The following is a 26,962-nucleotide window of genomic DNA, read 5'->3' as shown; positions in this document are numbered from 1 at the left end:
GTTGTTTAGTGTTTTCTAATTAAGTACTATAGTAATTAGTTAAGGGTCCATTATCTAATTGGAAAAAAAACCTATGTTTCTTTTCATAAAATAAAATTTTAAAAAAAAAGGAAGCATCCCTAAATAGTTCTACTTTAGAAACTTTTTATTGTTGTTGGTCCCTTATGGTCCAATTGAAAAGCAACTTATACATCACTATCAATAGTCATATTATATTGTAGTTTGTGTTTTCCAAATTCTTCTATATAAATCCCACTTCTTCCTCCCAATCTTTTGTAGTTCTTTGAGTTGATTAATTAATAGTAGACAACCAAAGTTTACACCTTTTTTTTCCTCTCAAAAAAAACAAATCACATAAATAAAAAGAAAAGAGAGACAAAATGGATGTAAAGAAGAAAACATGTGTAGCAATTGTAATAATACAAGCCATATATACTGGGATGTTCTTGCTTTCAAAAGTTGCCTTTGATGTTGGAATGAACCCTTTTGTGTTTGTATTCTATAGACAAGCTGCTGCTGCTGTCTTCTTAGCACCTATAGCCATGTTTCTTGAAAGGTAAATTATTTTAATTGTTTTGATTTAGTATATATGTTGTTCGGACGCTTTAAATATGTTGTCGTATCTCTGTCTGAAAGGTCGTAGCTTTTGAAGGATTGAACACACAAAACTGTATCTTAAAAGTGTTTGGAGCAACATATATAGCCTTTAATCCCACTAATCCATTTTTAAAGTCCAAAACATATTATCGTACTTTAGTGTGTGAAGTTCGTCGCTTTTGGAGGATTGAACACACAAAACTGTATATATTAAAAGTATTCGAGCAACATATATAACCTATCACTCCACTAACCCATTTTTAAAGTCCAAACATGATGTCGTATGCGTGTCTGAAGTTCATAGCTTTTGAAGAATTGAACACACGAAACTGTATTTTAAAAGTGTTTTGAGCAACATATATAAACCTATAATCCCACTAACCCATTTTTAAAGTCCAATCATGTTGTCATACTTGTCTTTCAAGTTCATAGCTTTTGTGGATTGAAAACATAAAACTGTATCTAAAAGTGTTGAGCAATATAGCCTATAATCCCACTAACCCATTTTTTTAATCTTTCTTTTAACTATACATGAGTATTTACTCAAATTTTTAGATTAGATGGTTACACAATGTAATTAATATGGTATCAGAGGTGTGAGTGAAGTTAATTTCTAACGTAATTAATTAATATTTTAATATTTTGGATGAAATGATTACACAATTTTAATAATACTGACCTATTATTTTTGTGTTTGTAGGAAAACAGCACCACCAATCTCATTCTTGATTTGCTTCAAGATTTTCATGCTCTCCTTATGTGGGTAAGTTATGAGTTAATTCTATTCTACAATCACATTTTCCTTTAAGATATTTTCAGAGTCATTAAAATCTTTAATGACATTTAATTTATATAGAGTGTTAGTTATAAATACTCATATTTAATTATTATTACCGCTAAATAATCACTATAAAATCATTTATTTGTTGTAGTGAATACAAATTTGCATTTGGGAATTTTATTTGGATTTTTTAACCAAACTAAGCCATTATATAAAACAGTTTACCAAAGTAATACATTTTTCTTAAATTTTACAAAACTAGTATAAACGTATTTCACGGTAACGTTCTAGGGTATATTTTTTTTAAAAAAAATATACCCTAGAACGTTACTGTGGAATACGTTTATACTAGTTTTGTAAAATTTTAGAAAAACATATTATTTTGGTGAATGGCTTTATATAATGGCTTAGTTTTGTTAAAATTATAATGAAATTGGTATTTTATCAGGGTTACATTGAGCTTGAATATTTATGGAGTGGCACTTAAATACACTTCAGCAACTTTGGCTGCTGCAACTACTAACAGCCTTCCAGTTACTACTTTTCTCCTTGCAATTTTACTAAGGTATGTATTTTTTTTTATTTAATATCATCCACTCAGATTTTCACTTAACTTAAAATTAAAATGGCAATTTGAAAATCTAAATATTCTTCTAAATAGGTGTCCTCTTTGTGTGCAAGTAGATGTGTGGGAAGGTGCATTTTATTAATTTATAAAATTAGAAAAGGAAGTATCTTATATATTTTATCAAAGTATAAAGTTAGGTTTGTGTATAATTTTTATATATATATATATATATATAATGGAAGACAGTATACACTATATACATAGTGTATATGTAATATAATCTATGTAAGTAGTGGTTTCAAGAATATACTTTGCAGAAAGGGAGTGTTAGCTAGGATAAGTATATTTTATGCTAATCAATAATAATAATAATAATAATAATAATAATAATAATGATAATAACGATGATGAGAGACATTATACTTTTTCTTTGTGCTTGTTTACTTATATTTATTTCAATCTTTAGATCATCATACAACAAATAATTCAGGTATGATTTAACAAGAATATTTTGGCTTAATAACAATTATTACTTGCCTTTAAGTAGAGGAAGAAAATAACATGATTTTTTAAAAAATATATATTTATATAAAAACAAGTATAAGAATAACATGGATATGAAGTCATCTTAAAAGTTATAATAAAAGTAAAAAAGGAAAGATATTACATTATTCAAGGTCTATGATACATTGTACAATTTGAAAACTTCATGAATTATGTCTCTCACATAAAATGTCATGACAAGTATTCAATTTAATAAAGTTAAAGTTTTTAAGGGTATGTTCGGTATATGTTTGATTGGTTTTTAAACAAATTATTTTAAGAAAGTAAATTTCTTTAAAATGAGGAAAATGAGATTTTTTAGTAAAAACAGAAAAAATAGGTTATACAAATGACGTTTCATATTAAATTAAATCCTCACTATCTCTAACTGGATGAGGCTCCTCTCCGTTACTTTTTCTCTCTATTTCCCCAAATTCCTATTTGGATGGAAGCTCCCATTGGCCATCTTTAATCATATAGATTTGGAATTTTGTACTAAAAGTTGAGCATAATAAGGTAAAGAGAAAACATTTAATTGTAGGGAATCTTTGAACAAAACTTGACCTTTTAGCTAATTAGCCAAAGAGAAAGTAAACTCACTTACCCAAAATAGGCTTTAAAAAGATGAGGTTGAGGGGTTCTATATGGGAGATTTTGACTACTTTTGGCACACAAAAAGAATCTAATTACAACAAGTAGCATGGAGGGGTTGTGCAAGAATTCTCTATTTCACACCATGTTGGAATAAAATTTTCACTTAGGCCTTTCTTTTTGTTGCTTTAACTAGACAGACTATAGTACATCCTTGTTTTAGTGAAATAATAAAGTAGTCCACTCACATATGTTTCTTATCTAAGTGGTGGCCATCCATATCAATTTTGTGTATAGTAATGTTATATTTTTGGTTCGATGACATTAACATGAATATAAAATGCAGGATGGAGAGTGTGAAGATGAGGACATGGGGAGGGATAGCAAAGGTTATGGGGATAGTGTTTTGTGCAGGAGGAGCATTAACAATAGCATTTTTTAAGGGTCCAACAATGAAACTTTTGATGCATCATCATCTATTTAGCTATCATGGTCAAGTGCAAAACAGTGCTGCTTCTGGCAATACATGGATCAAAGGTGTCTTCCTTATGTTGCTTGCTAATGCATTATGGGCTACTTGGCTTGTCATGCAGGTATCTAGTGTTTAATTTGAAACAAACTAAAAAGGAAATAGGACTATATAAAACAGAGCTAATTGAGTGATTTTTTAGCTTTAAAATATAATATTTTTTGGTAACTTTCATGATATGTTTATATAAAGTGGAGTCACTTTCATGATACTGATATCATTGGTAAAATCATCTCTATTATAGAGTTTTTCGACTTGAAATACTGATAGTTAATGAATTGTTTATGTTATTATCTTTTGTAGAACCAAGTTCTCAAGAGTTACCCATCAAAGCTACTATGTACAACTCTACAATGCTTCATGAGTAGTATTCAATCATTTGTTTTTGCCATAGCTTTAGCAAGAGATCCTTCTGAATGGAGACTTGGATGGAATGTTAGACTCCTCTCTGTTGCCTATTGTGTAAGTCTATTAATATTTGTTTTTGTTTTTTTTGCCTAACTTTATCATTTTATGTTTTCCATACTTTAATTAAAGTGATAATAAATGAAAGGATACAAAGCAAGTATAAAAGTTTTTAAAAAGATAAAGAGGAAGAAATAAAAGATGTTCCCATTGTTAGAATGTTAACTAGACAATGTTGTATTATCACAAGAAAGAGGTATTTTAATGTAACACTCATCGTATTTCGGGAATTAACTTGACTAATTATTAAAGTTAAATCGATTTGTATTAACTTAATTTCATAAAAAAAAAATATACCATAAATATTATAAATTACGATTATTCCCATGTCAATATGATAAAATAAAAAAAATACTTCCATCGTTTTAAAAAAATGACAATCTGATTTGATACGGAAATTAAGAATATAAAGAAGATTTTTCAATTTTGTAATCTTAAATTAAAGCTATGTCAAATATATCAAAATATCTTTTGAACTTGTGGTGTTAACATGACATGTGGAAAATTGAAATTAAAATATATATTTTTTTAAAAAAATTATTCTTTTTCAAACAGATTAAAAAGAAAAAATAAGACATTTCTTAAAATGTACGTAAAGAGTATATACTTTATTGACTAAAATTTATATAATTTAAATCACAAAAAATGAAACTTGTCATATAAACTGGAACACAGAGGATAATATCTTTGGAGTATTTTGAAAAATAAAATGAACCTTTGATAGAAATACTTTACTGTTTAGCACAAAAGATTGTCATTTTCTTGTAACACTTTAGATAATACTTTTTGTCATCCATGACTTTTTTTTTTATGGTAGTCTTAATTAGTTAGAATACTTATAGGTTAAGTTTATTATTATTTTTTAAATTAAATTTGCTAATTTTATTTCTTTTGGCAGGGAATAATTGTGACTGGAGTTACATTTTATTTACAAGCTTGGGTTGTTGAAAAGAAAGGCCCAGTTTATATGGCTATGACTACACCTTTGGCCTTAATTTTTACAATTGCTTCTTCTGCTGTGTTTTTTGGAGAGATCATTAGTTTGGGAAGGTAATATTCTTACTTTTTTTTTTTATTTATTTAGAAAATATGTATATTAATATGAAAATTAAGTTGGTCAAATTTTGTAAAACGGTGCTTAAGTAAGCTTATAAGCTAGTCAAATTAACTTACAAAAATTTCAAACTTATTTGTTGTTCTGTCTTTTTTCTTATAAAGATACTTTTTGATTTTGTAAACAATCTAGTCATCATTTTATTATAAGAACAACTTATCTCATTTTTTTAACCAAACGTGTCAACTATTTATTATCAGTTTCATCACTTTATTCAACACATATAATTATTTATTTATAAATTGATTTTAGCACTTCACACTCTATTTAACTATTTACGATTAGCTAATTCAAACATATATAATTTTAATACTTTATCAATTATTTATGATCAACTAACTCAAACGTACTCTAAAATTAATTATTGATGCACTTTTTTTTTTTTATGTTTCATTTCTTGCAGCATTTTAGGAGGGATATTGTTGGTTGGTGGTCTATACTGTGTACTTTGGGGAAAATCTAAAGAACAAAATATGAAAACTTCAAATATTGAAGATATTGAAAAGGCAGAGAATGGATCAAAGGAAGAATCAATCTTGGAGAAACAATCCTCCACACCAAATGCTCGAATCCAACACGCTTGTTCTCCAACTTAATCAGAAGTCTCGAAAATTAAAAATAATATTTAATGTATGTTTACTGGTTAAAATAATTTATTGTTTGTTCGTATAAAATAATTATTATTCGTATCGTATGTATCTCACATGCAAGAAAGAATCCTTTTGGCAAGGAGGGATTTAGGAGCTTCAATCTCATTGTTAACAATTAGCATAGTGTTTAGGATAATTCATGATCAGATACTAATTGAGTTTTATGTTGTATGTGGGAACTAGCTATATTAATGTGACTATTAATAAAGGTTAGTAGTAATCTAGTGTTATTATTATTTTGTTGCTCTTGTTACTTTTTTTTTTCCCCCGGGTTTCTTTGACTCTAATATTTTATATTTTCGATTATTTTATATGATTTACTTGAGTTGGAGGTTTTATCGAAAATAGCATGTCCAAAAAGGGCATCGTAGCCTTTCTTTTTTTCTTCTTTTGTATCTTCTTCGTCCTCCACTTCCTCATCCTCCTCCTTTTTTAAAATTTGACATACTAAAAGTGTAAATAGTTTGGAGTGTATATATCAAAAGACTTGAACTATTGAGATGATTTCGTATCTAAAATTTGGATTGTGAGGTGATTTTGAGTTGGTCGGAATTGAATAGTCAGTAATACTTCATGTATAGGGAAATTATATTCAGCTTTTTGAGTGTATTATTGTGTATATCATTGTATAACTCATGTATAAATAAGTTATTTATATAGTCATAAAGCTATATATGACTTTTGACTACTTCTACGTAAATAAAACGTAACTATATTTATTATAAACTAATTATTACTTTATTTTTTTATTGTATATATTTGAAACCATCGCGATGGTTTTATGACATTCTCCATGGGCATAGAGGCCCGCATTACTTGGTATCACAATAAATAGCGTAAGGATTTTTTGCATACACTAATTACGTTTTATATATTGAAATAACTAACATAATCAACTTGAAAGTATGTATTTCTTGATTTTAAGTTCCAAAGTACACAAATATGCTTATTTACATATGTGTGTAGCGCATATATACATAGATATACAAAAAGATATTAAGAATATATATTATTTGAACGAATATACATAAATCATGTTTCACTTTTATTTTTTATTTTCAAAATTATATTCATCTTTATTTCAAAAGCTTTATCGAATGGGGTTGGATCGGATCAGATCGAATCTACGTGAACAATTCATGATCCATTATCTCTCTTATAATAAGATAAAGATGAAGAAGTAGAAAATTATTAATAAATAACATTTTCAGTTCCAATGCGCGAAATTAGAAAAAATATAGCCAACAAGCAAAACAATTTTTTATTCACAAATAATTAAGTTGTATAATTTTGAATTTTCTTAGTAGTAATCTCCAAAGTAGAAGCTTAATTTTCCAATTACTTCTAGAAAGTGTGACTAATTAAATGCCTAATTAATTATCTAGGGTTACTCTTACGTCGTGTATGGTAAGTATTATAACAATAATTTCTATTACATTGACTTAGTATTTTTCAATACTAAAAATTTTACCTACAAAAATATCAACTTTCATATTCTTGGACTAATTCTATTAATTCAAATATACTAGTCCCTTAATCCATCCAATCCTTTGCTAATTTATTTTTTATCTAAACTCGATTTCATTTTTCATACGTTCAATAGGCATTCGATAATTGATGGAGTAATTAGATAACATGATATTTAATTTAATTGGAAGAAGAATCTATATGGTGCTCGATTGATATTTAGAATATATTTTTTTCAAAAAGAATATAATTATTAAAATTGATAAATGTTAGAAAATCAAGTAGTGCTTCGACGGTATGATTAGGTACAAGTATTAAATATTGATAATAACGTTTAATACAGGTTATGGTTGGGGCTGTGATATATATATATATAAATTAATAATTGAAATAAAATAACTTGAAAGGATATTCCCTTTTGGTGAAAATGATTTTTATTGAAAATATTTTCTACAACCCAATAGTAGGAAGTGGCTTATTATTCAATAAATATTTTATGTCCTACACCTTTTTTCGGAGAGAAGTAGAGATTTTGATACAAAAATTTAGTAGCTCAATTGGTTGGTTTTAGTGGCGGAATCAAGAATTTTATGAAAGAAATTTAAAATATAAAGAAGTAACATCTAAACTAGTCGAAGAGGGTGCATAATCTATTATATACACATAAAAATAATTTTAACCATATATAAATAATATAATTTTCCGTCAAAGAGAATCGAATGAACCTTCTATCCTCAAGTTGGCAGCACCCCTATTTGGCTACATGAATTTTCGGCGTGTTGGTAAATTTTCACTATTGAAAAGCGAAACATAACAAGTTAAAAGAAAATAAAGGAGTAATTAATTTTATTTTGATTTTATAATGACAATTGGTAAATTAAAGCAAATATTTATAGTAACGTTGACAACTAATATATAACCAAGGGTGTATAAAATAAAGTTTTAAATAATATATGAGCAGCTGGCTAGATTATTTTTTAAAAAAAAATTCTATGATGAACCTTGATATAAATTGATGTTTTAAAACTTTTGGCTGGCATTAGATAGACAATTTCTACGCTACGATTCTAATTAATTTTTTAATGCACCACTTAATGCACTTTTATAAAATCATTGTAGCTTTTTCAATATTTTTCTATTGATGTATACGTATTTTAATTATCATTAGGTCCACATTAATAATCAATTGCTTCTAACTCGATTAAGCTTATATAAAAAAATTGAAAATTATTTCTTTCCTTTTTTCCTCGGAGCTTTCACTTTCTTGCTTCATTAGTGACTTGAACTGATAACCTTCGAGTTGAGTCAATTTTTTGCTACAAGATTATTTTTTTAATTCGATTTTATAATTTACAAGTAGGAGATTATTAACTCTATATGAGTTTTAAAGAAGGCGTTGGTTGAGTTGGCACATGAAATGTAGATGTAAATTAAAGTTGCATGGCTCACATTATTATTGGAAACCAATTAATATGTGCATAACATTTCAATCACCAAAAAAAATATTTAAAAAAAATCCTAATCATGCATAATGATTTAACTAAAGAGAGCATATTATAAAGACGTGATCCCAATAAATATAAACGTGGCTAGCACATAATTACATGATCTTTGCTCATTTGATTTTATGGAAAACCATAAAATCTTATTGCAAATTCAACCACTCAACAAAAAGATTGAAAGAAGAAGTGATGATAGTATATGAAGAATTTTGATTTTTTTTAAAAACGATAAATAGTTGTCGAACACTTTATATTCTCAAATTTTTCTTAATATATCATCATATGAAATAGCTAGCAAATGATACATGATATAAAGTCGCATCGAATAAGTTTTATACAACAAACTCAATTAAAAAGAATACAGATAAGAGAGAACCTCAGACATCCCTAAAATTCCATAAATCAATGTAATAAGATTAGTATTTGTGTATTAATTATAAAGGGGGCAAAAAGAGAATAATATTAATTTAGATGTAATTAAGGAATTAAATATTTTTTATTATTTGGAAGAAAATTGGTCCTTTATACTGACTGCCAAAACACGAATCTCCGCAATTTCCGGGAGATATTCCATGGCAATAATTGGTCTCTTTATTATTTTTCCTTTTTAGTTTCATATTTATATATATTAACATAAAATAATTTATGAGAAATATTATAATATTTTGGCTTATATTTTTCAAGAATTAATAAAAAATTTAAATAATTATGTTCGACTATTGGCTTAGGACAGTATGCTTCTTGGTAAGTTCATTGCTTAGATTTTATTTTGTTTTATATTTGCTTTTTAACTTTTGCTCATTTGACCACCATGATTTGAAAAATATACAATTTGTACAAAATTGTTAGTTATTATTTTCTCCAAATTATTAGTTAAGGAGTAGTAAAATATATGGTAAGAGAAAATATAGTTTACAATTTATGAAATTCTAAATTATATGATATGAGAGAAATATACGGTACGAAGTATTTAGGAAAATTAATAATTAAGGAGTAGTAAAATATATAATAAGAAAATATTTTAAACAAAAATGCATCACGAAAGATAGAAAGCAAATAAAAATTAATGCTAGGAAAAATTAGAAATATTACCATTATAACTTGCCTAAAATTTGGCATTAAAAGCCCCATATTTTATTTTTTTGGTATCTATTAACTCAAAAATACATTTTTAGAAATTTTATGATGACAATATAATGATGAAACAAAATAAAAGGAATTAAAAATATTCAAAAGAGACGTTTACATTTTTTTTAAAAAATAACCTTTTAACCTTCATATATGAAATTCTTTATCATTTATAAAATATAACATTTATATTAACGTCTTAAATTTTTATTATTTTTAAGAATATTTCAATATTTCTCTCGAGCTTTATTAAAAACTTCTTGATCTTATAAGAGGCTTGAGCTCATTTGCTATGTCCTGTTGCAATTTTGTTTAGGAGAGGGTCTATCTAAGTTTAGTTAGTCAGTAAATTTAAAGCGATAAAAAATAATAATTTGTGTCAAGTTTAAATTTTTTTTGATACTTGTCTATTTTTTTTACAAATTATAATTTCTTATATTTATATAGTTAACAAACTACGTTATATAGTTTGACTATAAAAAAACGAATTAAAAAAATTAAAGTGACGGAGAAAATAGTAGGATATAATATTTGTTTCCTTTTTAAAATAAAATGGTAATCAAAATAAATAAAATAAAATCCCACTTTCCTTCCCGCCATCTATATAAAATCTCTCTCTTCCCCTTCATTCCTCCACTCTCCAAAAATCAAAAACCCTTCAAACCTAAAAAAAAGAAAAATTCAACAAAAAAATGGGAGCTTGTGCAACGAAGCCAAAGGATTTGAAAGGAGATGCACCGGAAACCGCACCAGAAAATGTTCCGGCGACTGAAATCGCCACCAAGGATGCGGCGGAAGTAGCCGTCGCCGCCAAGGATGTGGTGGTTGTGGCGGAAGTAGAAGTGAAAAAGGAAATTGAGGCCGATGCTGCTGCTGCAGATGACGACGATGCTGAAAAACGCCGATCTCTATCTAACTTGTTCAAAGAGGTAAATTTTATTTTTATTCAATCTTTTTTTTTAATTTTATATTTATTTTTGTCTGTTCGCTGTTGTACTCCCTATTTATTCTGTTGATTTTTTTTTTGAATATAATAATTTTTTTTAAAAAATAAAATAATTTTATTTCTTTGAATCTGTTGTATATTCTTACAAAAACAGACCGGAGAGGATTACAAAATAGAGAATATTAAAAGTCACGAGGAATCAAAAAAATTGAATTTAGTTCAAATACTTAATCAACGAACTATTCGCAATTAAATCATATAAATTTCTTTGTATAATATAGTTCATTCGCTTCCTAATATTTATTTGGGGAAATAAATAATATAAAAATATATATATTTTATTAAAATAAGAATCTAATGATAGTTTAGATTGACATATTCTTTTCTTTAAAAAATGTATTTTTGCTTCTAAGTTTTATCTTTTTTTATGTGTACTAGTACTGATAATGTTATTTGATTGTTGATAATTCATTTTATTGACTATGAGAAAGCAAGAAAAGTCAGATTAATGATTTTTTATTATTGATTGTTGATAATAATGGACTATGTTATTGTGGAAGGTATATGTAATTAAGTAAAGTCATAAACGTCACTTCTAAACCTAATGAATGTTATTAAATTATACCAACATGTAATTATTTTTGGGACATGAAGTTGTACTGTCATCATAATTGTATATGGTCCATCGCTTTATTGTTTAAATTAGTATTTTTGTTGGTATTCATTTATCTTTCCTTAAAGATGCCCTTAATACTCAAAGCAAAACATCACTTCTTTTTGTGGTGGGAGAGTGTTAACTATTCTGTCATAAGGTTTTGAATTTAATCGAATTTTAATATAAATATCAAACCTCGAATGAAAAATGAAAATAAAATTTTTTGGTGTTAAATTTGTTTATTGTTTGATTTGCCTAGCTGGAACAGAGATAATGTAGTGGAAGTACAGATTAATTGTTATATTTGTGGTCTAAAAGAATCTAGGTAATGATGTTTATTTGGATTTTGAGTTGTTGACAACCAAACATGGTCTTGCTTTCTTGGTAATGAATGGACCACTAATTTGTTTTCTTCTCCTTTGTTTTATATACTCTTCTTATCATAGTCTTGTCTGCCTTTTTGTTTCAGTGATTTTCATGTAGTACTGTGTTAACTTTTTTTTTTCTTTTTTCGCAATTTTTTAATTTCAAATTTCTACATAACATATTTAAAATTATAATATTTAAAAGTTTTCTTTATTTATTTAGATTTTCTGTCGAGTCAGAATCAATTAATATACTTCAAAACAAAAAGAAAGAGAAAAGTTACTATAGATTCTCCTGCTCCTGTTTGTTTCAAAACTTTTGAAGTGGAAAGAAAATAAAAGTGGGAAATATTCATCTTGATAGAAAACAAAGAAAATATTTCCTTTTCCCTCTATATGCGTTTGGCTTAGATTTTGAGCATTTATCTTCGAAAGCGATGAAATTTTACTCCAAATTTGATCTTTTAATATTTTCGCTTTGCTCAAACCAGTTTCTCGGACTTTCTCTCACAAAACTTCAAGCATTTTATCCTAGTAAAATACATGTCCAAACATAACTTCTAAGTTCCTAAAACCACAAAACACTCTAATTTCTAAAGTTTAAAGTTTCAACTTCAAAATCTATGGCTAGAACGAGTGTTAAGCTAGTTGCCGCAACATGGAAAGAATGAAGTAGTCATGTTTTTAGTTCACAATAGGTACCTTCTAAGTATGGTAGTTTTGCTACAAAGAACAACAAGGGATGCATTGAATTGATATTACTTGTTATTGTTTGACTAGCTTATATATGATATGTTCCATCTATTTGTTTCAGAACGAAGAATGTAAGGGATCGGAGCAAGTAAACGAGGAGGCATCCAAGATCACACCATCAGAAGCTAAGCCAGAAGAAGTTGAGAAGGTTGTTGATGCTCCTGTAACTTCGGAGATAGAAAAAGCACTAGAAGTGGCCTCAATTACTGCTGAGGCTCCCAAGGTGGAGCCTTCCGAGGAGAAGAAGATAGATGAAGTGAAATCAGAACCTAAGACTCCTGCTGAGAAGAAAGTAGAGGAAGTAAAACCGGCAGTAGAGACTCCTGCAGAGAAGAAAATAGAAGAGGCACCAGTTGCTCCATCTCACGTGGAGACGAAAGCAGAAGATGCTCCAAAGGTAACTGTAGTAGAAGAAAAGAAGTCGAGCTAGTCTTGGTAGTGATAATTTGAACCATAATGGGAAAGCTTTTGAAGAACGAAAATATGCTTCCTTAGTAAATTGCTTGAAGATTGCATGGTGAAGAACGCGTGGAAATGATTTTTTTTTGTTGATTGACAAAGTTGTGATGATCAAAGATTTAATCTTTTATTTGTTTATTGTCATATACTCGTCGTTGTTTTGAGTTCTATTACACATTATATTTTTCATCTTGTTCATTATTGGCATGTTTAAACATACTCTTATCATTAGCTTCTTGCGATACAAGTTAATATGCTTAATTTCCACAACTTGTCTTGTTCTTTATTCACTGATTTACAAATTCTTGAGTTCTATTTGAATTAAATCAGTAAAAGTGGAACTATAATAATTAACTGTTGAACATTTATCGATATATGAGTTGGTTTCTTCTGGTTATGGTTCTTGATGAGCTGCAGTCGATGTTGGAATAATTATATCATCAGTTTTGAATTCTGGGACTACTGCAGCAGTAGCTTGATTTATTCCAGCATATGAGATGATCTCAATGACTCCATTGTCGTTATGTTTCAATGCTTCAGCTGCAGCTACTGTATTCTCTTTGGCTGTCCCCCATAACATAACGTATAAGCCAATAACGATGAATACTGATCCTATTAAGCTGTCATCATTAGAAGAGATTGTTAGTTCTTGATCGAAATTTAATTGAAATGAACAGTCATCAGGTAGATTCTAACCTTCCAAGGTGCAAGTCCTCGGGAAGGACAATCGTACCAACTATGGCTACAAAGATAAGTGTTAACGGATAGAACGATGAGACATAGAGAGGCCCTTTTTGTTTTGTGCACCATGCTACTACTGTCACTCCTAATCCAGAAGAAACAATCCCCTGAAACAATGCTTATATAAGAATCAAGAATAGCGTTAAGAGTTGATGCTCGGATTTTGTATCCATTAGCCACTGGAGATAGAATCGAGAGACGTACAGAATAAGCAGGAGTGAAAAGTCTGATATTACATCCAAGTTTCCAGGCAGATAAATCCCTTTCTCTAATAAAAGCATATATCCCTGCTTGGATAGCCCCACAAAAACACATTAAGGCAGTGTTTGAGTACATTGGGTACCTCTGCCTCATCCTCCCCTGTTGTCAAGAATATAAGTACATTGTATCAACCAAATTTCGGAGAAATAACTTCTCCGTCATACCACACACACACACACACAACCTACCTGAAAGATCAACCAAGATGCATAAGAAGCACAACTCAAAAATGCAAGTATTGATCCCCAAATATCATTATAAGCTGCATGTTGTGCTGTTGTTGCTGTGTCATTAGTAGTATGAAGCAAATGTATATTCATAGATGGTAATTGGATTTTCATTCCTTTATAAAGATTCAGTATCAATGCTCCTCCAATGCCTAATAAAGTTCCAAACAACTTTGCTTGTCCTGCTAATCTATATATATCCAATTTTTCCATCCTGTCAATATCATGTCCACAAATAATTGTTTGATCATATTTGACGTAACAGAAACTCGACCTCACAATCTTAGAATTAAAAGTAGATTGCTTACCCTATAAGTACAGCCAAAATTAATGTAACTGCAGGAGTGAGGTTAGACATAGCTGATGAAAATGTTGCTGTTGTGAAAATTAGACTCTCTGCATATAAGTTGCTTCCAAGTGCTGCCCTGTAAAATAAATATTTGTTTATATTTGAACTTTTTTTTTATTATATAGTAACATAATTGAAAATTATTTCATTATTTTAGCTGTAATTCTCACCCCAATAATCCATTAATAACACCTTGTAACAGTATTGTCCAAGTTAATCTTGGTCTTCTTTTTCTGCATGCAAAAAAAATATATATATATATACATTAACAAGCTAATATTCATTAAACTAATAATAAATTCCTACTTATAAATAGGATTATTAATGTGAATTATGACATTATATATAATCATGATATATCAAACAACTTTATCTGATCAAGGACCGAGACACAAGCGTCTTGATACTATTCAGGTGCAAAGAACGTTAGAGACAGAAATTTCACTCACGGGTCTAAACGACGAGCAAACACTCGAACATGAGAGCAAATAGTTTCAAATGTCACAATTAACAAATTCCAAAAAATATTATGAAAGTTAACCTTTCAATAATGAAAGCAAGAGGAACCATGAAAGCAGTAGCAAAAAACAATCTGTAAAAGACCATAATTTGTACTTTCATTCCATCAGCAACAGCAACTTTGTAGAAAATATTAACACTTCCAGATGCAATTTGACTTAGCACCATTAAAATAACTGTTTTCATAATTGTCATAATTATGTTCAATAAGAGAGAATGAAAGTATAATTAAAAAAAGCACAAACTGTTTTGTGCTTATAATTTTTCCTTTCACTCTCTCTTTATTGGTTTAATTAAAATCAATTAACATGCTCATGTATATATACTATATAATATTATATATATTCATCATACTTCTTATTTTGGTAGAAAAAAAGGTGATCACATGTCCCACCTATATATAGTACACTTATCTTGTTAAAATATCAAATGAATTAGGGGTCACTTTCATTAAGTTTGGCCTTAACCTTAATTTAGGTAACTCAACAAAAGTTAAATATTATGGTTCACGTTACTTTTTAGTTCTTATAATTTTCTTTTTGAGAAATAAACAATATGAATTTGATTGACATTTTAAGATATACTTTTTCATCATATTAATATTGAAAAAAATACAATTTATAATACTTTCTGTATATTTTAAAATATTGAATCAATAACTAATTTAGTTCTTACAATTGCATGTGTTAAGTTACACATTTCTACGTGCATGATCTTTTGTTTGCATGCATCGGAGATCACTAGTTCGACTAATTTGAATCGATAAAGTGTAAACTTTAATTAAAAGAAAAAATGTTTGTTCTTATGACTTGAATTTGAGATTTTTTATTGATTAACGATTGTTTAGTCTAATTATAAGGTTGATTATTCAGGTTATTTAGAATGAGATTGATCACATGCAGCATAATTAACTTAAATTGTATTAACTCTTTGACTATGTGAATATTAACGAAAGTGACGTAATAAAAATAACAAGAGATTACTTCTTATAGATATAAAATATATAATTGAGTAAATACATAAACTTCGAATGACTATAGTTAATATTGTGTCAATGTGGCATGCTATAAGGGCACAAAGAGTTTAATTACTTTAGTATTGCAAGCTTGAGGCAACAACTCACTTTTTTATGTTTTTATAGAAAGAAGATAACGAAATATGAGGAAAAGAATCAACCATGGTTATAAATTTGTTTATTTTTAATTAGAAATTTCGGATTTGTGATCTGATATGAAGACAAGAACCAATTAAGGTTATGATGTAGAGTTAAATATTTCTTTATTTTAATTAGAGATTTTAAATTTGAGCTCTGTTGGATATGAGGAGAAGAACCAACCAATGTAAATATTCCTTCTTTATTAATTAGAGATTTCGAATTTGATGAACCATGTTGTATATGGACAAGAACTAAACATGGTTACAATGAAGTAGTAAATTTTCCATTTATAATTAGAGATGTCGAATTTGAGCTCCGTTGGATATGAAAACAAGAATCAACTAGGGCTACGATTAAGTCGTAAATAGTCATTCATTCTTAATTAATTAGAGATCTTGATTTCGAGCTTTGTTGGATAAAAAGACAAGAACTAATATAGGTTACGATGAAGTCATAAATATTACTTCATTCTTAATTAGAAAATCTTAACTTTGAGCTAGGCTGGATATGAGGACAAGAACCGACCAAGGTTAAAATAAAGTCATAAATATTCCTTCATTTGTAATTAAAGATCTCGCGAATATAAATTTTATTAAACATGAAAACAAGAATCAATCAGGATTATAATGAAGTCGTAAATACTTCTTCATTCTTAATTAGAAATCTCGAATCTGAATCAAATCAAACCCTAATATATGTATCGGCTGTCCATCCCAAAATAAAGTAGACAACAAAGAGTTAGCGTGACATCTATCTCTAAACATGTATGATGGTTGGTGTATATGGAGTCCATTAATTGTTGCAAGAAATAACCTTTATATAGGTTTGTTAAGTTGTAAAAATTTGCAAATTTTTTAATTGTAGATTACTTTATGGTTATATATGTGTTTTGTTGGGTCAATATCAATTTATTGTTATGATAATAATACATAAAATACAAGTAAGTTCCACTCATAGAACAAGTTTATATGATCACTCAATTTGTTGGTTTTAATTAGTGGTAAGTTGTTTAAGTTTGTTGACATTAAAATGTCGACTTATTTTTTGATGACGCAATTTTTTTTACTATTCTAAGTAATTGTATTTTCTGAGATATTAACGTATAGTTCAATGATGTAAAATATAATTTTGTGACTTCCTTGATGTACATAGTTTGCCGGAAAAAAAAAAGATTAATTTCTGTTCGGATGGAAGAGATTGTTCAGATTTATATTAAAAAATAAATAGTTACTATAATTTGTTGACTAATGATTTTTTTTTTTTAGAATATTGTGTATATGGAACTTTGTAATCACAATTTATTAAAGGTAATAGAGATACATGATTATCAATAGAGCGCTTTAAGATATTTCGATTTCTTTTTTACTATTATAGAAAGATGAAGTAAAAATATTATGATCATTTCATAATTAGCTGATAAGTTGGCTTTTTGTACAACTTTAAAGTAGTCGTATCATGTGGAGTTGTTAGCATATTGTTTGACAAAATAAAATAAAGTCATAGTTTATTTATTCCACATTTGTTCTACATTTATGTACATTAATGATCAAAGGTTGATAAGTGATAGGTAGAAATTGGAGTCTTACTCTTTTACTCTAAAATTTCAAGTCAATTCACCTTTTTGATATTCTTATATTTGGTTTTGAATTTATTTTTTTTAACTTTATTTCTCACGTAACACAATAGAATTCAAGATTAAGTTATTTCAAAAATTTTGTTTAACAAGCACAAATTTTAGGTTTTTTCTAACAATAGAAAATTTGTTTTTTGCTTCCATTTAAAAGCAGTTTTATTGATTTGTCAAATGCCTTGTATTTCAAAAAGGTGCTCTTTTTTTGTTTTTACAAAATAAATATTTTTCGCAACAACAAAATTTGTCATGATTCAAAAGCCAAGGTCATGATAACATACACCCCGAGAACCCCAAAAAAAATGTGTAAGCCAAAAGAAAAATCTATCCAAAATTGAATTAACCGATTAAATAAAACAATGTTTTTTAAAAAGAAAATTGATTTGATTTTAAATTTCAAAAATTAGATAATATTTCATTTTATTTTGTAATATGTATAATTTTATGCAATATATCAATTTTTATAAATATTTTGTATAATATTCAATTAATATATTATTTTTGGTATTTACTTTCTATCTAATGACTTTAGGCCTTAAGCTCATTTCTTAAAATAGAGACATGAAGCAAAATCAATTTATGTAAAAATGATTTAAATAATGAGAACTTTATCTGGATTAAGAAGTGATATAACGTGTATTTGTGTATATATGTTTTATTTCAAACATAATATGTGTGCATGTGTGCAAGATTGGGAGATAGAGGAAAGAATTAAGTGAGATTTGAAAGAGTGAGGAGATTGTGTATAAGTATATCGTGTATCTCAATTTTAGTTAAGATACATGTTATATCTAAGATAGCCTGCTCGTCTCTCTCCTCTATCTCTTGATCTCGTTTGTCTCTCTCCTCTCTAAACTAAGCTATGGACTACAATTAGGAAAACTATAACTATTATTCATAATGGTCCAAACAATAGTTGTTTACGAAATTCTTCCAAAAAATTTAGAAAAAATTACATAAATATATATCTTATTTTGTCATAATCTCTAAACTTTCCTACCATTTAAAATAATTACGATGATATACTCTTGGATACATCCTTATTCGCTCTCAACTACATTCATGTCCCTTTCATATGCATTCCTCCTCTCTCGGATACACTCATTTTCCTCTGGATACATCCCTATCCCCTCTCGGCTACATCCATATCCCCTCTCGGATACATCCCTATCCCCTCTCCTGTCCCATTTCGGCTACATCCCTATCCCATTTCGGCTACGTCCCTATCCCCTTTCGGATACTCCCCTCCCCTCTGTACATCCATCATCTCCCTAATACATCTATATCCCTTTTCAGATATATCCCTCTCATTAAGTAATTTATCATTCGCAATCCCTGAGCTTGTATCCACATGTTTCCTGATGTATCCGAGATCCTATAATTTGAAGGGAGTTTGTAATTTGATAAAGAATAGAAATAAGATGTAATTAACTCTTAAACCTATGAGATTTATGTAATTTTAAAAAAAAATTATGAACTTCGACTCGATTATTCGTGCACTTGGCCTTTCAAGAAATGTACTTAAGGCCCATATTTCACATGCCCATAACTCAAAGCCCAAATATAAAGCCCAATGAAATGTATAAGGTGAAGCGTCAAACATGGTCCGATGTTGTGTATACTACGTTGTTTTCCCCCAAAACAGCTCCTTCCATCGTTCCTCACTTGCAAGCAACTAAAAAACACCATTGATGATTCATTCTTTGTACAAAAAGATCGGGAAAAAAAAAGTTCATTTTTTTATCTTTTGCATTTCACTTTTTGGGTCGTTTTCATATTTTTAATAAAATGCAAGTAATACCCAAATGGCGTAATGTTTTGATCTTGAAGAATTCACTTATTCAATCCACAAGAATAGTATCTTCTACACAATCACAAAATACCCATTTGAGCTCTTTCCATTCTACCTCAATATGCTTTGAGAAATGGAAAAATAAGTGGAATTCTGTGAGTTTTCTTGCCTTTTCTTGTTGTTGCACAACACAATGAAATTGAGGTTTTCTTTTTGCTTAGTTTGTTGGCTATAAAGTAGATTTTAGGTTATGTAATTGTTGTTTGATTTAGATATGTGATAATAATGGATAAAGTTTTGATCTTTGGTTGTTGTAGTCATGTAGCTGCAAAGTAAAGATTTGATCTTTGATTGTTGTAGACTAGTAGCTGCAAAATAACCTTTCTTTTAATAGCTGTGGTATTCGAGCCAGCTTTCGCGTTTTCACGAGATAGCTGACACCTCCCTCCAGCAATAGGAACTAGGTAACTTTGTCAACTAAGCTAGGCATATGGGAAGAAATCACCTAGTGTTTTTGTTTGCTGAGAGCACTAGTGCATTTTTTCATATGGAAGTGCAATAATCATTCTCAAGAGGTGCTTTAGGTCATTAAGTTTAGCTGCTCCGCCATTTTGAGCTTATCCTAAAATTATGTGACAGTGCGATTTCAAGGGGAGTGATTTCCTTCTTTCAGCACTTTTGCAGACAGTGTCATTCATGCTTATGAATTTCCATTTGCAAAAAGACAGTAACTATATCAGTTTGTGTGTCCTGCACGTGTACAATACGTTTCCCATTTTAATTTAGATTACCTATTTTCAGAAGTTTTGGAGAACGGATAAGCTTTTACCTCTTAACAGGTTTAGAGCTAGAAAATGAGCGATTAAGCAGTTTTATTTCATGCGGAAGTATCTTACAATGACTTGAGATTTAATAGTGTGTGGTGGAAGCAGTTAACTAAGTTTTTCTAGTCTTGGAGGTGTTCTTTTGGAATGACTTCAGTAGGATCTGAAACCTTTGTCTGTAGAATAGTTAAATAAATTTGAAATAGTTTAGTGTTTGGCATGCTACATATGCCTTTCTTTCTCCAGTAATATTTAGTGGCTTTAACCACACCTCTTAGCTAGAGGAGAATCCAAGATTTGAATTTTATGGACACTGGATTGTAGGACAATGAAGGCAAGTTCTAAGTTGTTCTGAATTTAGTTCTTGTACGTATTTACTGAATTTCTAGGAACATAGATAGTGTTTACACCAAAGTTACTGGTTCAGTCGAACACATATCATAAAGCCTACATCCACCCCTGCACTTAGCCATTAAATCTCCACCAAGTTATCTGTAGTTGATTTTCTTATAGATAATAATTGTTTGATTCTATTCCTTGCACCAACACTCAATCCCTCTACGTGCAAGCAAAGATATGGAGGTCTAAGCATCTGCATCAAATGTATCTCCTCCACAATTTAGAAATATGTAAGAGCCTTTGGAGACGGTCTCTGAATCTGCCTATGTGTCTTCTCTTAAGTCAACAAGGCTTATGCTGTCAATTTATCATGGTGTAGACAATCTGGTCCTTTTGGCTAATAGCAACTTTTCACTCCCTGAATTGCGAAAAAGGGGTCCTTTATAAATTATAAGCACATTGAGGCTTGCTCATAATGTTCTTTCGATTTCTTTCAGTATTGATCAATTTCTGGAGGACACAGAATGATGTTATCTCACCTTAGTCACTAGAATTGCTCAGGCAATAATGCATAGCAGAAATATACTCAGCACCTCTTATTGGTTCCAATGAGACGATCTGAAATGGAGAATGTTTGGCTGCCACTTAAGTTGACTAATCTGTTTTAGACTGTTTACCCATTTCTAGGGGCCAGTTCATTATTTGAAAGCAGGAATTGGTTAATAAATCAAAGGTTTTTGTCATATTCTTTTCCCAGTTTCAGGCTGGTTTAAGCCAGTTAATTGTTGCCAAAACCTCACATGTCTCTTGTTTGAACATGGTTAAATCTTGGCGTCAGTTCACCGTGCTCTTGGTGAAATAGATGTGCTAAATGATTTTGGTTAGGAAATAAGATAAGGTTTGGAGTTCGTTTGTCTAATTTTAAAATGTTACCTCGGTAGGCGTAGTGGTTAGAGAAAAAAAAACTGCTTAAAATTACACCAAGAATGGAGTATACTTCTTCCTCCTATATGTGCTATGTTTCAATTCTCTATTGTAGTATTAAGTGAAAAGGTTTTTCCTTGAGTATGGGGGGAGGGAGGTGGTTTGTTCTATGTCTGCTTGTATATGCAGTGTCAGTATGCTCCCTTATCCACCCCCACCCCCCAAAGAAAGGGTTCCGATACACCCATTTGAGACTGGTAGATTTAAGGAAATTATTGTGTTTCTGCACTCAGTTTTAGTTTTCTCTACTCATATACAGTGTATTTTCATGCTTGTTACCTTTAAGTTCAAGTAGTATCTTTCTTCAGTTTGCATATGTGACCTTTCATAGATTATTCCTGCAGGATTTTAGAGGAAGTCAGCAGCCAACTAAGGTAAATATCTTCACCAGCTTCCAATATTATAGTGTTTGAAATTGGCTAGGATTAGAGATATCTTCACGAGTTTTTTCGCTTGGTTTTCTCTGGTCAGTTATGTATTCTTTTTCCTAACATCTCTTTTTCTTTCCATGTAATACATCTATTAACTTCTCTTGTCCTCCTCATTTTCTTATTTATCATCCAGCTTTTCATTTATTTTTCAGAATTATATCAGATATGAAACACGTCAAAAGCGTGCTGACTCAAAAAAAGCTTTGAAAAATCTTCTCTTTTATGGGGCATCTGGAAACTCTTTTGAGGTAAATATTTAATCTTCTTTTATTTCATAGATATGGTAAATCTTAGTCTTAGTTATATTCGGTCAACTGTCTTTGATAAGGGATTTCTTTCTCTTTATGGAGTGACATAAAATGTTTTCATTTAAAATAATTTCTTTGGATTAGTTTGTTTCCTGAATTAGTTTCCGGTGTTTGGTTGGACATAAGGTAGGTGACCTGAGGCAACAATAGAAGTGGTACAGGGTGTCATTCCGGTAATCATTTTGAGTATTGAAGGTTGATAGTAGTATTTACTTGGTAGTTGAAGACTTGAAGTGATATGAAGTACAAGTTGAAATACTTGCAAAAGGGACGACTTACACATTCATTTGCCCTTTTAGCATGTGAAAATAACCAAACGCTACATTTATCAAGGGAATCATCTTCCAAAACGACATGAATACATCCTAGATCGCTATTGCTGACCTCAATCATTGAACGCAAGGTCATTTTGTATCTTGGAAAACTGAAAATCAGTTCTGCTATTTTTTCTGTTTATGGTCCTTCCCAATAGGAGTTCCTATGTTCTCCATCTTTTACCAAAATCAGGCTAATAGATTAGTATTTTATTGATAGATTACATTTGTGATATCATTAGCTTATCACCAAGATTGCATTCACATATGTATCGGTGTCTAAAAGAAACAATTATTATTTACCACCTACAGTGGAATGCGAGGAACCAGTTTCCCCAAAAAGTGGATTAAAGCAAAAAGTCAACTGCAATAATCAACTAAAGAAAGAAAGTTCTTCCTAGAAGATGTGTCATCATCATATAAGGAAGAAATATCATAGAGAAAGTTCTTCCAAGAAGATATGTCATATCATCATATAAGGAAGAAATATCTTTGCACCAAATGAAGTGTTGTCGGATCAACTATGTGAATCCTGATTATCCATTTCTTACCATTTGGATTGATTTCTTCTCAATACTCAATAACTTAGAGGTTCACCAACACTAAAGGTCTAAACTGGACTAAAAAGACTCCTAGCCAACATTGAACCTAATGTAGGCACACCATCATGACTAAGCCTTAATCTCTTGGTATGCCCTACTTCTTTCCAGTAAATACTCCAAACATGAGCGAAAAGCAATTATAGAAAAGGTTTCCTCTTCTTTTGCAACATCGGCTCCAGCTATCAAACATCCGGTCGCTAGTAAAAGGTGTCACCGGTGCCATTCCGCAACTGTCAAAAGAAAGCTCCAGCAAGAAGCAGCTCAACCCCGTCACATTCTCTTTACAAGAATTTCCATGAAAATACTAACGTAGTTCCCAAAGAACTGAGAGAGAAGTTCGAGACCTATTCTTATGTGTTATTTTTGTTTCTTCTCTTCTCTTCTTCTAGAACATATCCGCTTCCTCACCCCACCCCAACCAAAGGAAAAACTATTTTATGTCTGCTTCCGAATATGACGCTTGATCTGTTCATGTAACCTAAAAACCTGTCCTAATCAACCACAAAAACTTCTGTCTTTTCAACGAATCTCACTTGTCCTCTGTTTGCTTTTGAAGTGAATTGAGTAATCCTAGGAGGATAAAAGGAGGATCTATGAGGGAACAACTCATTTTGCAATGTAGCATTAAGTCACATAATGATCAAAGGTATCAAGGTCTAATGAGGATAGGCCAAGTTCACTAGTTCAGTGTAGTAAGACGAATCACCTCGTATATAGAAGGAAAAGATGGAGTAACAGAAGCAGTGATGAAATTTTCACTTATACCTCATCCCATGTATAGTTTGTCTTTGATCTTTACTGCTTTGCCTTTCTTCTCCCTTGCATCTTGACTCTGTTTGTGGGTTTCTGCTTTCTAAGGAATTATGGTCTACTGTAGTGTGCTTGCTTAACTTCCTCTGTGGTCCAAGCCTCCAAAGCATGAACCACCTTTTCTGGTTTAAAGTCCGCATAGTAGAATGTGCTCAGCTTCTGAACTTTAGTATCTGATCAATTGCATGCAAGTACTCTTTTTATATTAAATTCTCTTCTCATTTCACTATTTTTACCTCAATATTTGTTCTACTCATGGACAATATGCTATTTTCTTGTTGAATAATTTACTAGAATGAATCTTCAACAATAAATGATAGATGGGATATGGATCGGGATGATCGTTCAGAGAAGAAAAGTGAATATAAGTCCGCTGCTCGTCTTAGAGATCGCTCAAGGAGAAGGATGCGTAAGTTTGTACTCTCATTTCACAATTGGGTCTCTGTTTTTAATGAAAATTCTTATATCAAACTGAAAAATATCAGTGTGTTCAACCTTTTGGCCCCATTCTTGAGATTCTTAAATACCAGATGTAACTGAAATATATATTGCTATTGAAATTTGGTGCTTTGACCTAATTGGCTAGGTCCTTTTTTAGAGCTGGGATAGTTTCGAAAGCTCCTTTACTGCCCACCTACTAGCTGGACTAGTGGGTTACCTATCAGGAAACATGCCGAAACCAATGCCTTTTCAGATTGATCGCAATGCTTGTCTTCCAAATAAAAAAGGTTTATTGGCCGTGAGTTGGTTGCTGTCATTCTAAGTAAAATGGGATGAACTTGCCTTGCTTTGCATTTTTTCCATCTAGGAGTTGTATTGCAAGGATTTGAACACTTGAATTAATGCGTCTTTAATGAATGGAAATTGGACTTTTTATGTTTGTCACAAAGTTATGTATGTCATAACTTTAGATAACCTTCTGTTATGCTTTCTGATTGCTAAGCTATCTTTAAATGGTTGATGGTGACGCAATACTGAGCTTATTGAAGGATGCAGGTAGCCTTCATTGACCCGTTAATTATTCGTTTTTAGGAAAAATGAAGAAACGGAGATTATACGAAGAATTCGATGAATATCCTGAATCAGTATTCGAAGCAACTTTTGGTAATAAGTGGTACACTTGGTCTTTTAGGCCTGGTAAATCATCTACTTTTGAAGATATGTTCTCCCGAAGACAAGAAACAGACTGGTCAGAACAGAGGCATTACAGATGGGATAATGAAACTGAAAACGAGACACATACAGAATCCAAATATGAATCGTGTCATATAGGTTCTTCCTCAGAAAGAACAATTCTCGGTTTGCCCCCAAGAGGTCCTCTGAAGATTGAGGATGTCAAGAATGCGTAAGTTCTAGTGGTTTTGTGCTCTCCATACTCGATTATATTGAAGACTAATGTAAACACTATTATTGTCCTTGCAGTTTCCGTTTATCAGCATTAAAGTGGCATCCTGATAAACATCAAGGCCCTTCACAGGTTAGCTTTACAATTTCTGTTTGTCCTCCTACGTGACAACTTACAATAGCCTATCTCAATTTTTGGTTCCTTTCTTGAAACCTTGTTCTGGAATTTAGCTACTCATTCGTATTCTTGGAGTCCTCCTCACGAGACGAGTCATTGAATTTGTGCAGGCAGCAGCAGAAGAGAAATTCAAAAGTTGTGTCACTGCATACAAGTCATTGTGCAATGCGTTCTCCCCAGCTTAACCTATATCTGACGTATCTATGGCTTCTTTTCTTGGAGTTTCAGAAGCCAACATCACCATTCTTAGTATAATAATCGCTAGCTGAGTGTTATGTATTCTAATTTAGCTCTGTATGATTATTTCCATCACTCTTGCAATAATGGGGCTCTTTCTTTCCCAGCAGAGTCGTCATGTACTTAATAAAATTTTGGAGTCTTGTATACAACCAATGCATAACATACCCTAGTTGCTTGGTTTCTGAAAATAGGATGTGATCATACCGGTATTATCGCATCGAATTTCATCAGAATTTTGAACTTATAAGTGTACTACAACAGGTATTTTGCTTGGTTCCTTCGCATTCTTTTTAATATTGTAATCTTTTGTTATCTCTGCATTTTTCGTCTATCGGCTAAAAGAAATTTCACCTGCCTAGTCGTAACTATCGTAGAAATTATACATTGACTATACGTAATAATGATTTTCTTTTAAAAGCTATAATATTTTTCTTTTTGTTTTATAATCCTTGGGTTCTCTCGATAGGTGGGAAAGAGATTTTATTTTAATAATTGTGAAGCTCATAGATTGGCTTGGCAGTAACAATGATTTGTATCCTTTTCATGATAGCAATTTCAAAACTATTATTACCGCTTTGTACCACGAGAATTCAAATTTAGTTCAGCTCTCATACGAATACGTACGTAAGGACTAAAAAATTAGAAACGATTCAAACTTTTGTTTCCCTCCTTTCTAAAATTACTGTTGACTAACATTTTTACCACCCTCTGATAGTTTTTTGTACATGCTACTAACCTATTGTTTTTTATGCTATAGTTTTTTATAATTTTTTTATCATGATTTATTCAAAGGCATTTAA

The 26,962-nt window shown here is 30.3% G+C and overlaps 4 protein-coding genes across 4 annotated transcripts; 3 read left to right on the top strand and 1 right to left on the bottom strand.

The window, feature by feature from the left end:
• Positions 1-262: 262 nt before the first annotated feature.
• On the top strand, positions 263-6,074 carry LOC107004441 (WAT1-related protein At5g64700). The gene is made up of 7 exons (XM_015202640.2): positions 263-556; positions 1,298-1,360; positions 1,827-1,943; positions 3,427-3,673; positions 3,913-4,071; positions 4,973-5,124; positions 5,592-6,074. Exons 1-7 carry the CDS (start codon positions 381-383, stop codon positions 5,782-5,784), a joined length of 1,107 nt encoding a protein of 368 aa, XP_015058126.1. The 5' UTR covers positions 263-380; the 3' UTR covers positions 5,785-6,074.
• Positions 6,075-10,511: 4,437 nt separating this feature from the next.
• LOC107004443 (putative surface protein SACOL0050) lies at positions 10,512-13,311 on the top strand. The gene is made up of 2 exons (XM_027912764.1): positions 10,512-10,864; positions 12,716-13,311. The coding sequence occupies exons 1-2, from the start codon at positions 10,628-10,630 to the stop codon at positions 13,082-13,084; spliced, it is 606 nt and encodes a 201-aa protein (XP_027768565.1). The 5' UTR covers positions 10,512-10,627; the 3' UTR covers positions 13,085-13,311.
• Positions 13,312-13,370: 59 nt separating this feature from the next.
• Positions 13,371-15,478, bottom strand: LOC107004439 (WAT1-related protein At1g68170-like). Its single transcript, XM_015202638.2, has 7 exons — positions 15,233-15,478; positions 14,862-14,924; positions 14,651-14,767; positions 14,304-14,556; positions 14,059-14,214; positions 13,810-13,961; positions 13,371-13,733 (listed from the first exon to the last, which is right to left on the bottom strand). Exons 1-7 carry the CDS (start codon positions 15,403-15,405, stop codon positions 13,508-13,510), a joined length of 1,140 nt encoding a protein of 379 aa, XP_015058124.1. The 5' UTR covers positions 15,406-15,478; the 3' UTR covers positions 13,371-13,507.
• A 4,130-nt stretch (positions 15,479-19,608) lies between these two features.
• On the top strand, positions 19,609-26,454 carry LOC107004442. The gene is made up of 7 exons (XM_015202641.2): positions 19,609-19,943; positions 22,280-22,309; positions 22,519-22,614; positions 24,695-24,809; positions 25,433-25,745; positions 25,823-25,877; positions 26,033-26,454. The coding sequence occupies exons 1-7, from the start codon at positions 19,785-19,787 to the stop codon at positions 26,105-26,107; spliced, it is 843 nt and encodes a 280-aa protein (XP_015058127.1). The 5' UTR covers positions 19,609-19,784; the 3' UTR covers positions 26,108-26,454.
• Positions 26,455-26,962: the final 508 nt, after the last annotated feature.

The sequence above is a fragment of the Solanum pennellii genome, chromosome 11 (assembly GCF_001406875.1).
Source record: "Solanum pennellii chromosome 11, SPENNV200".
NCBI lineage: Eukaryota > Viridiplantae > Streptophyta > Magnoliopsida > Solanales > Solanaceae > Solanum > Solanum pennellii.
Note: the sequence above shows the minus strand (reverse complement) of the source record. Positions and strands in the feature narration are given on the sequence as shown.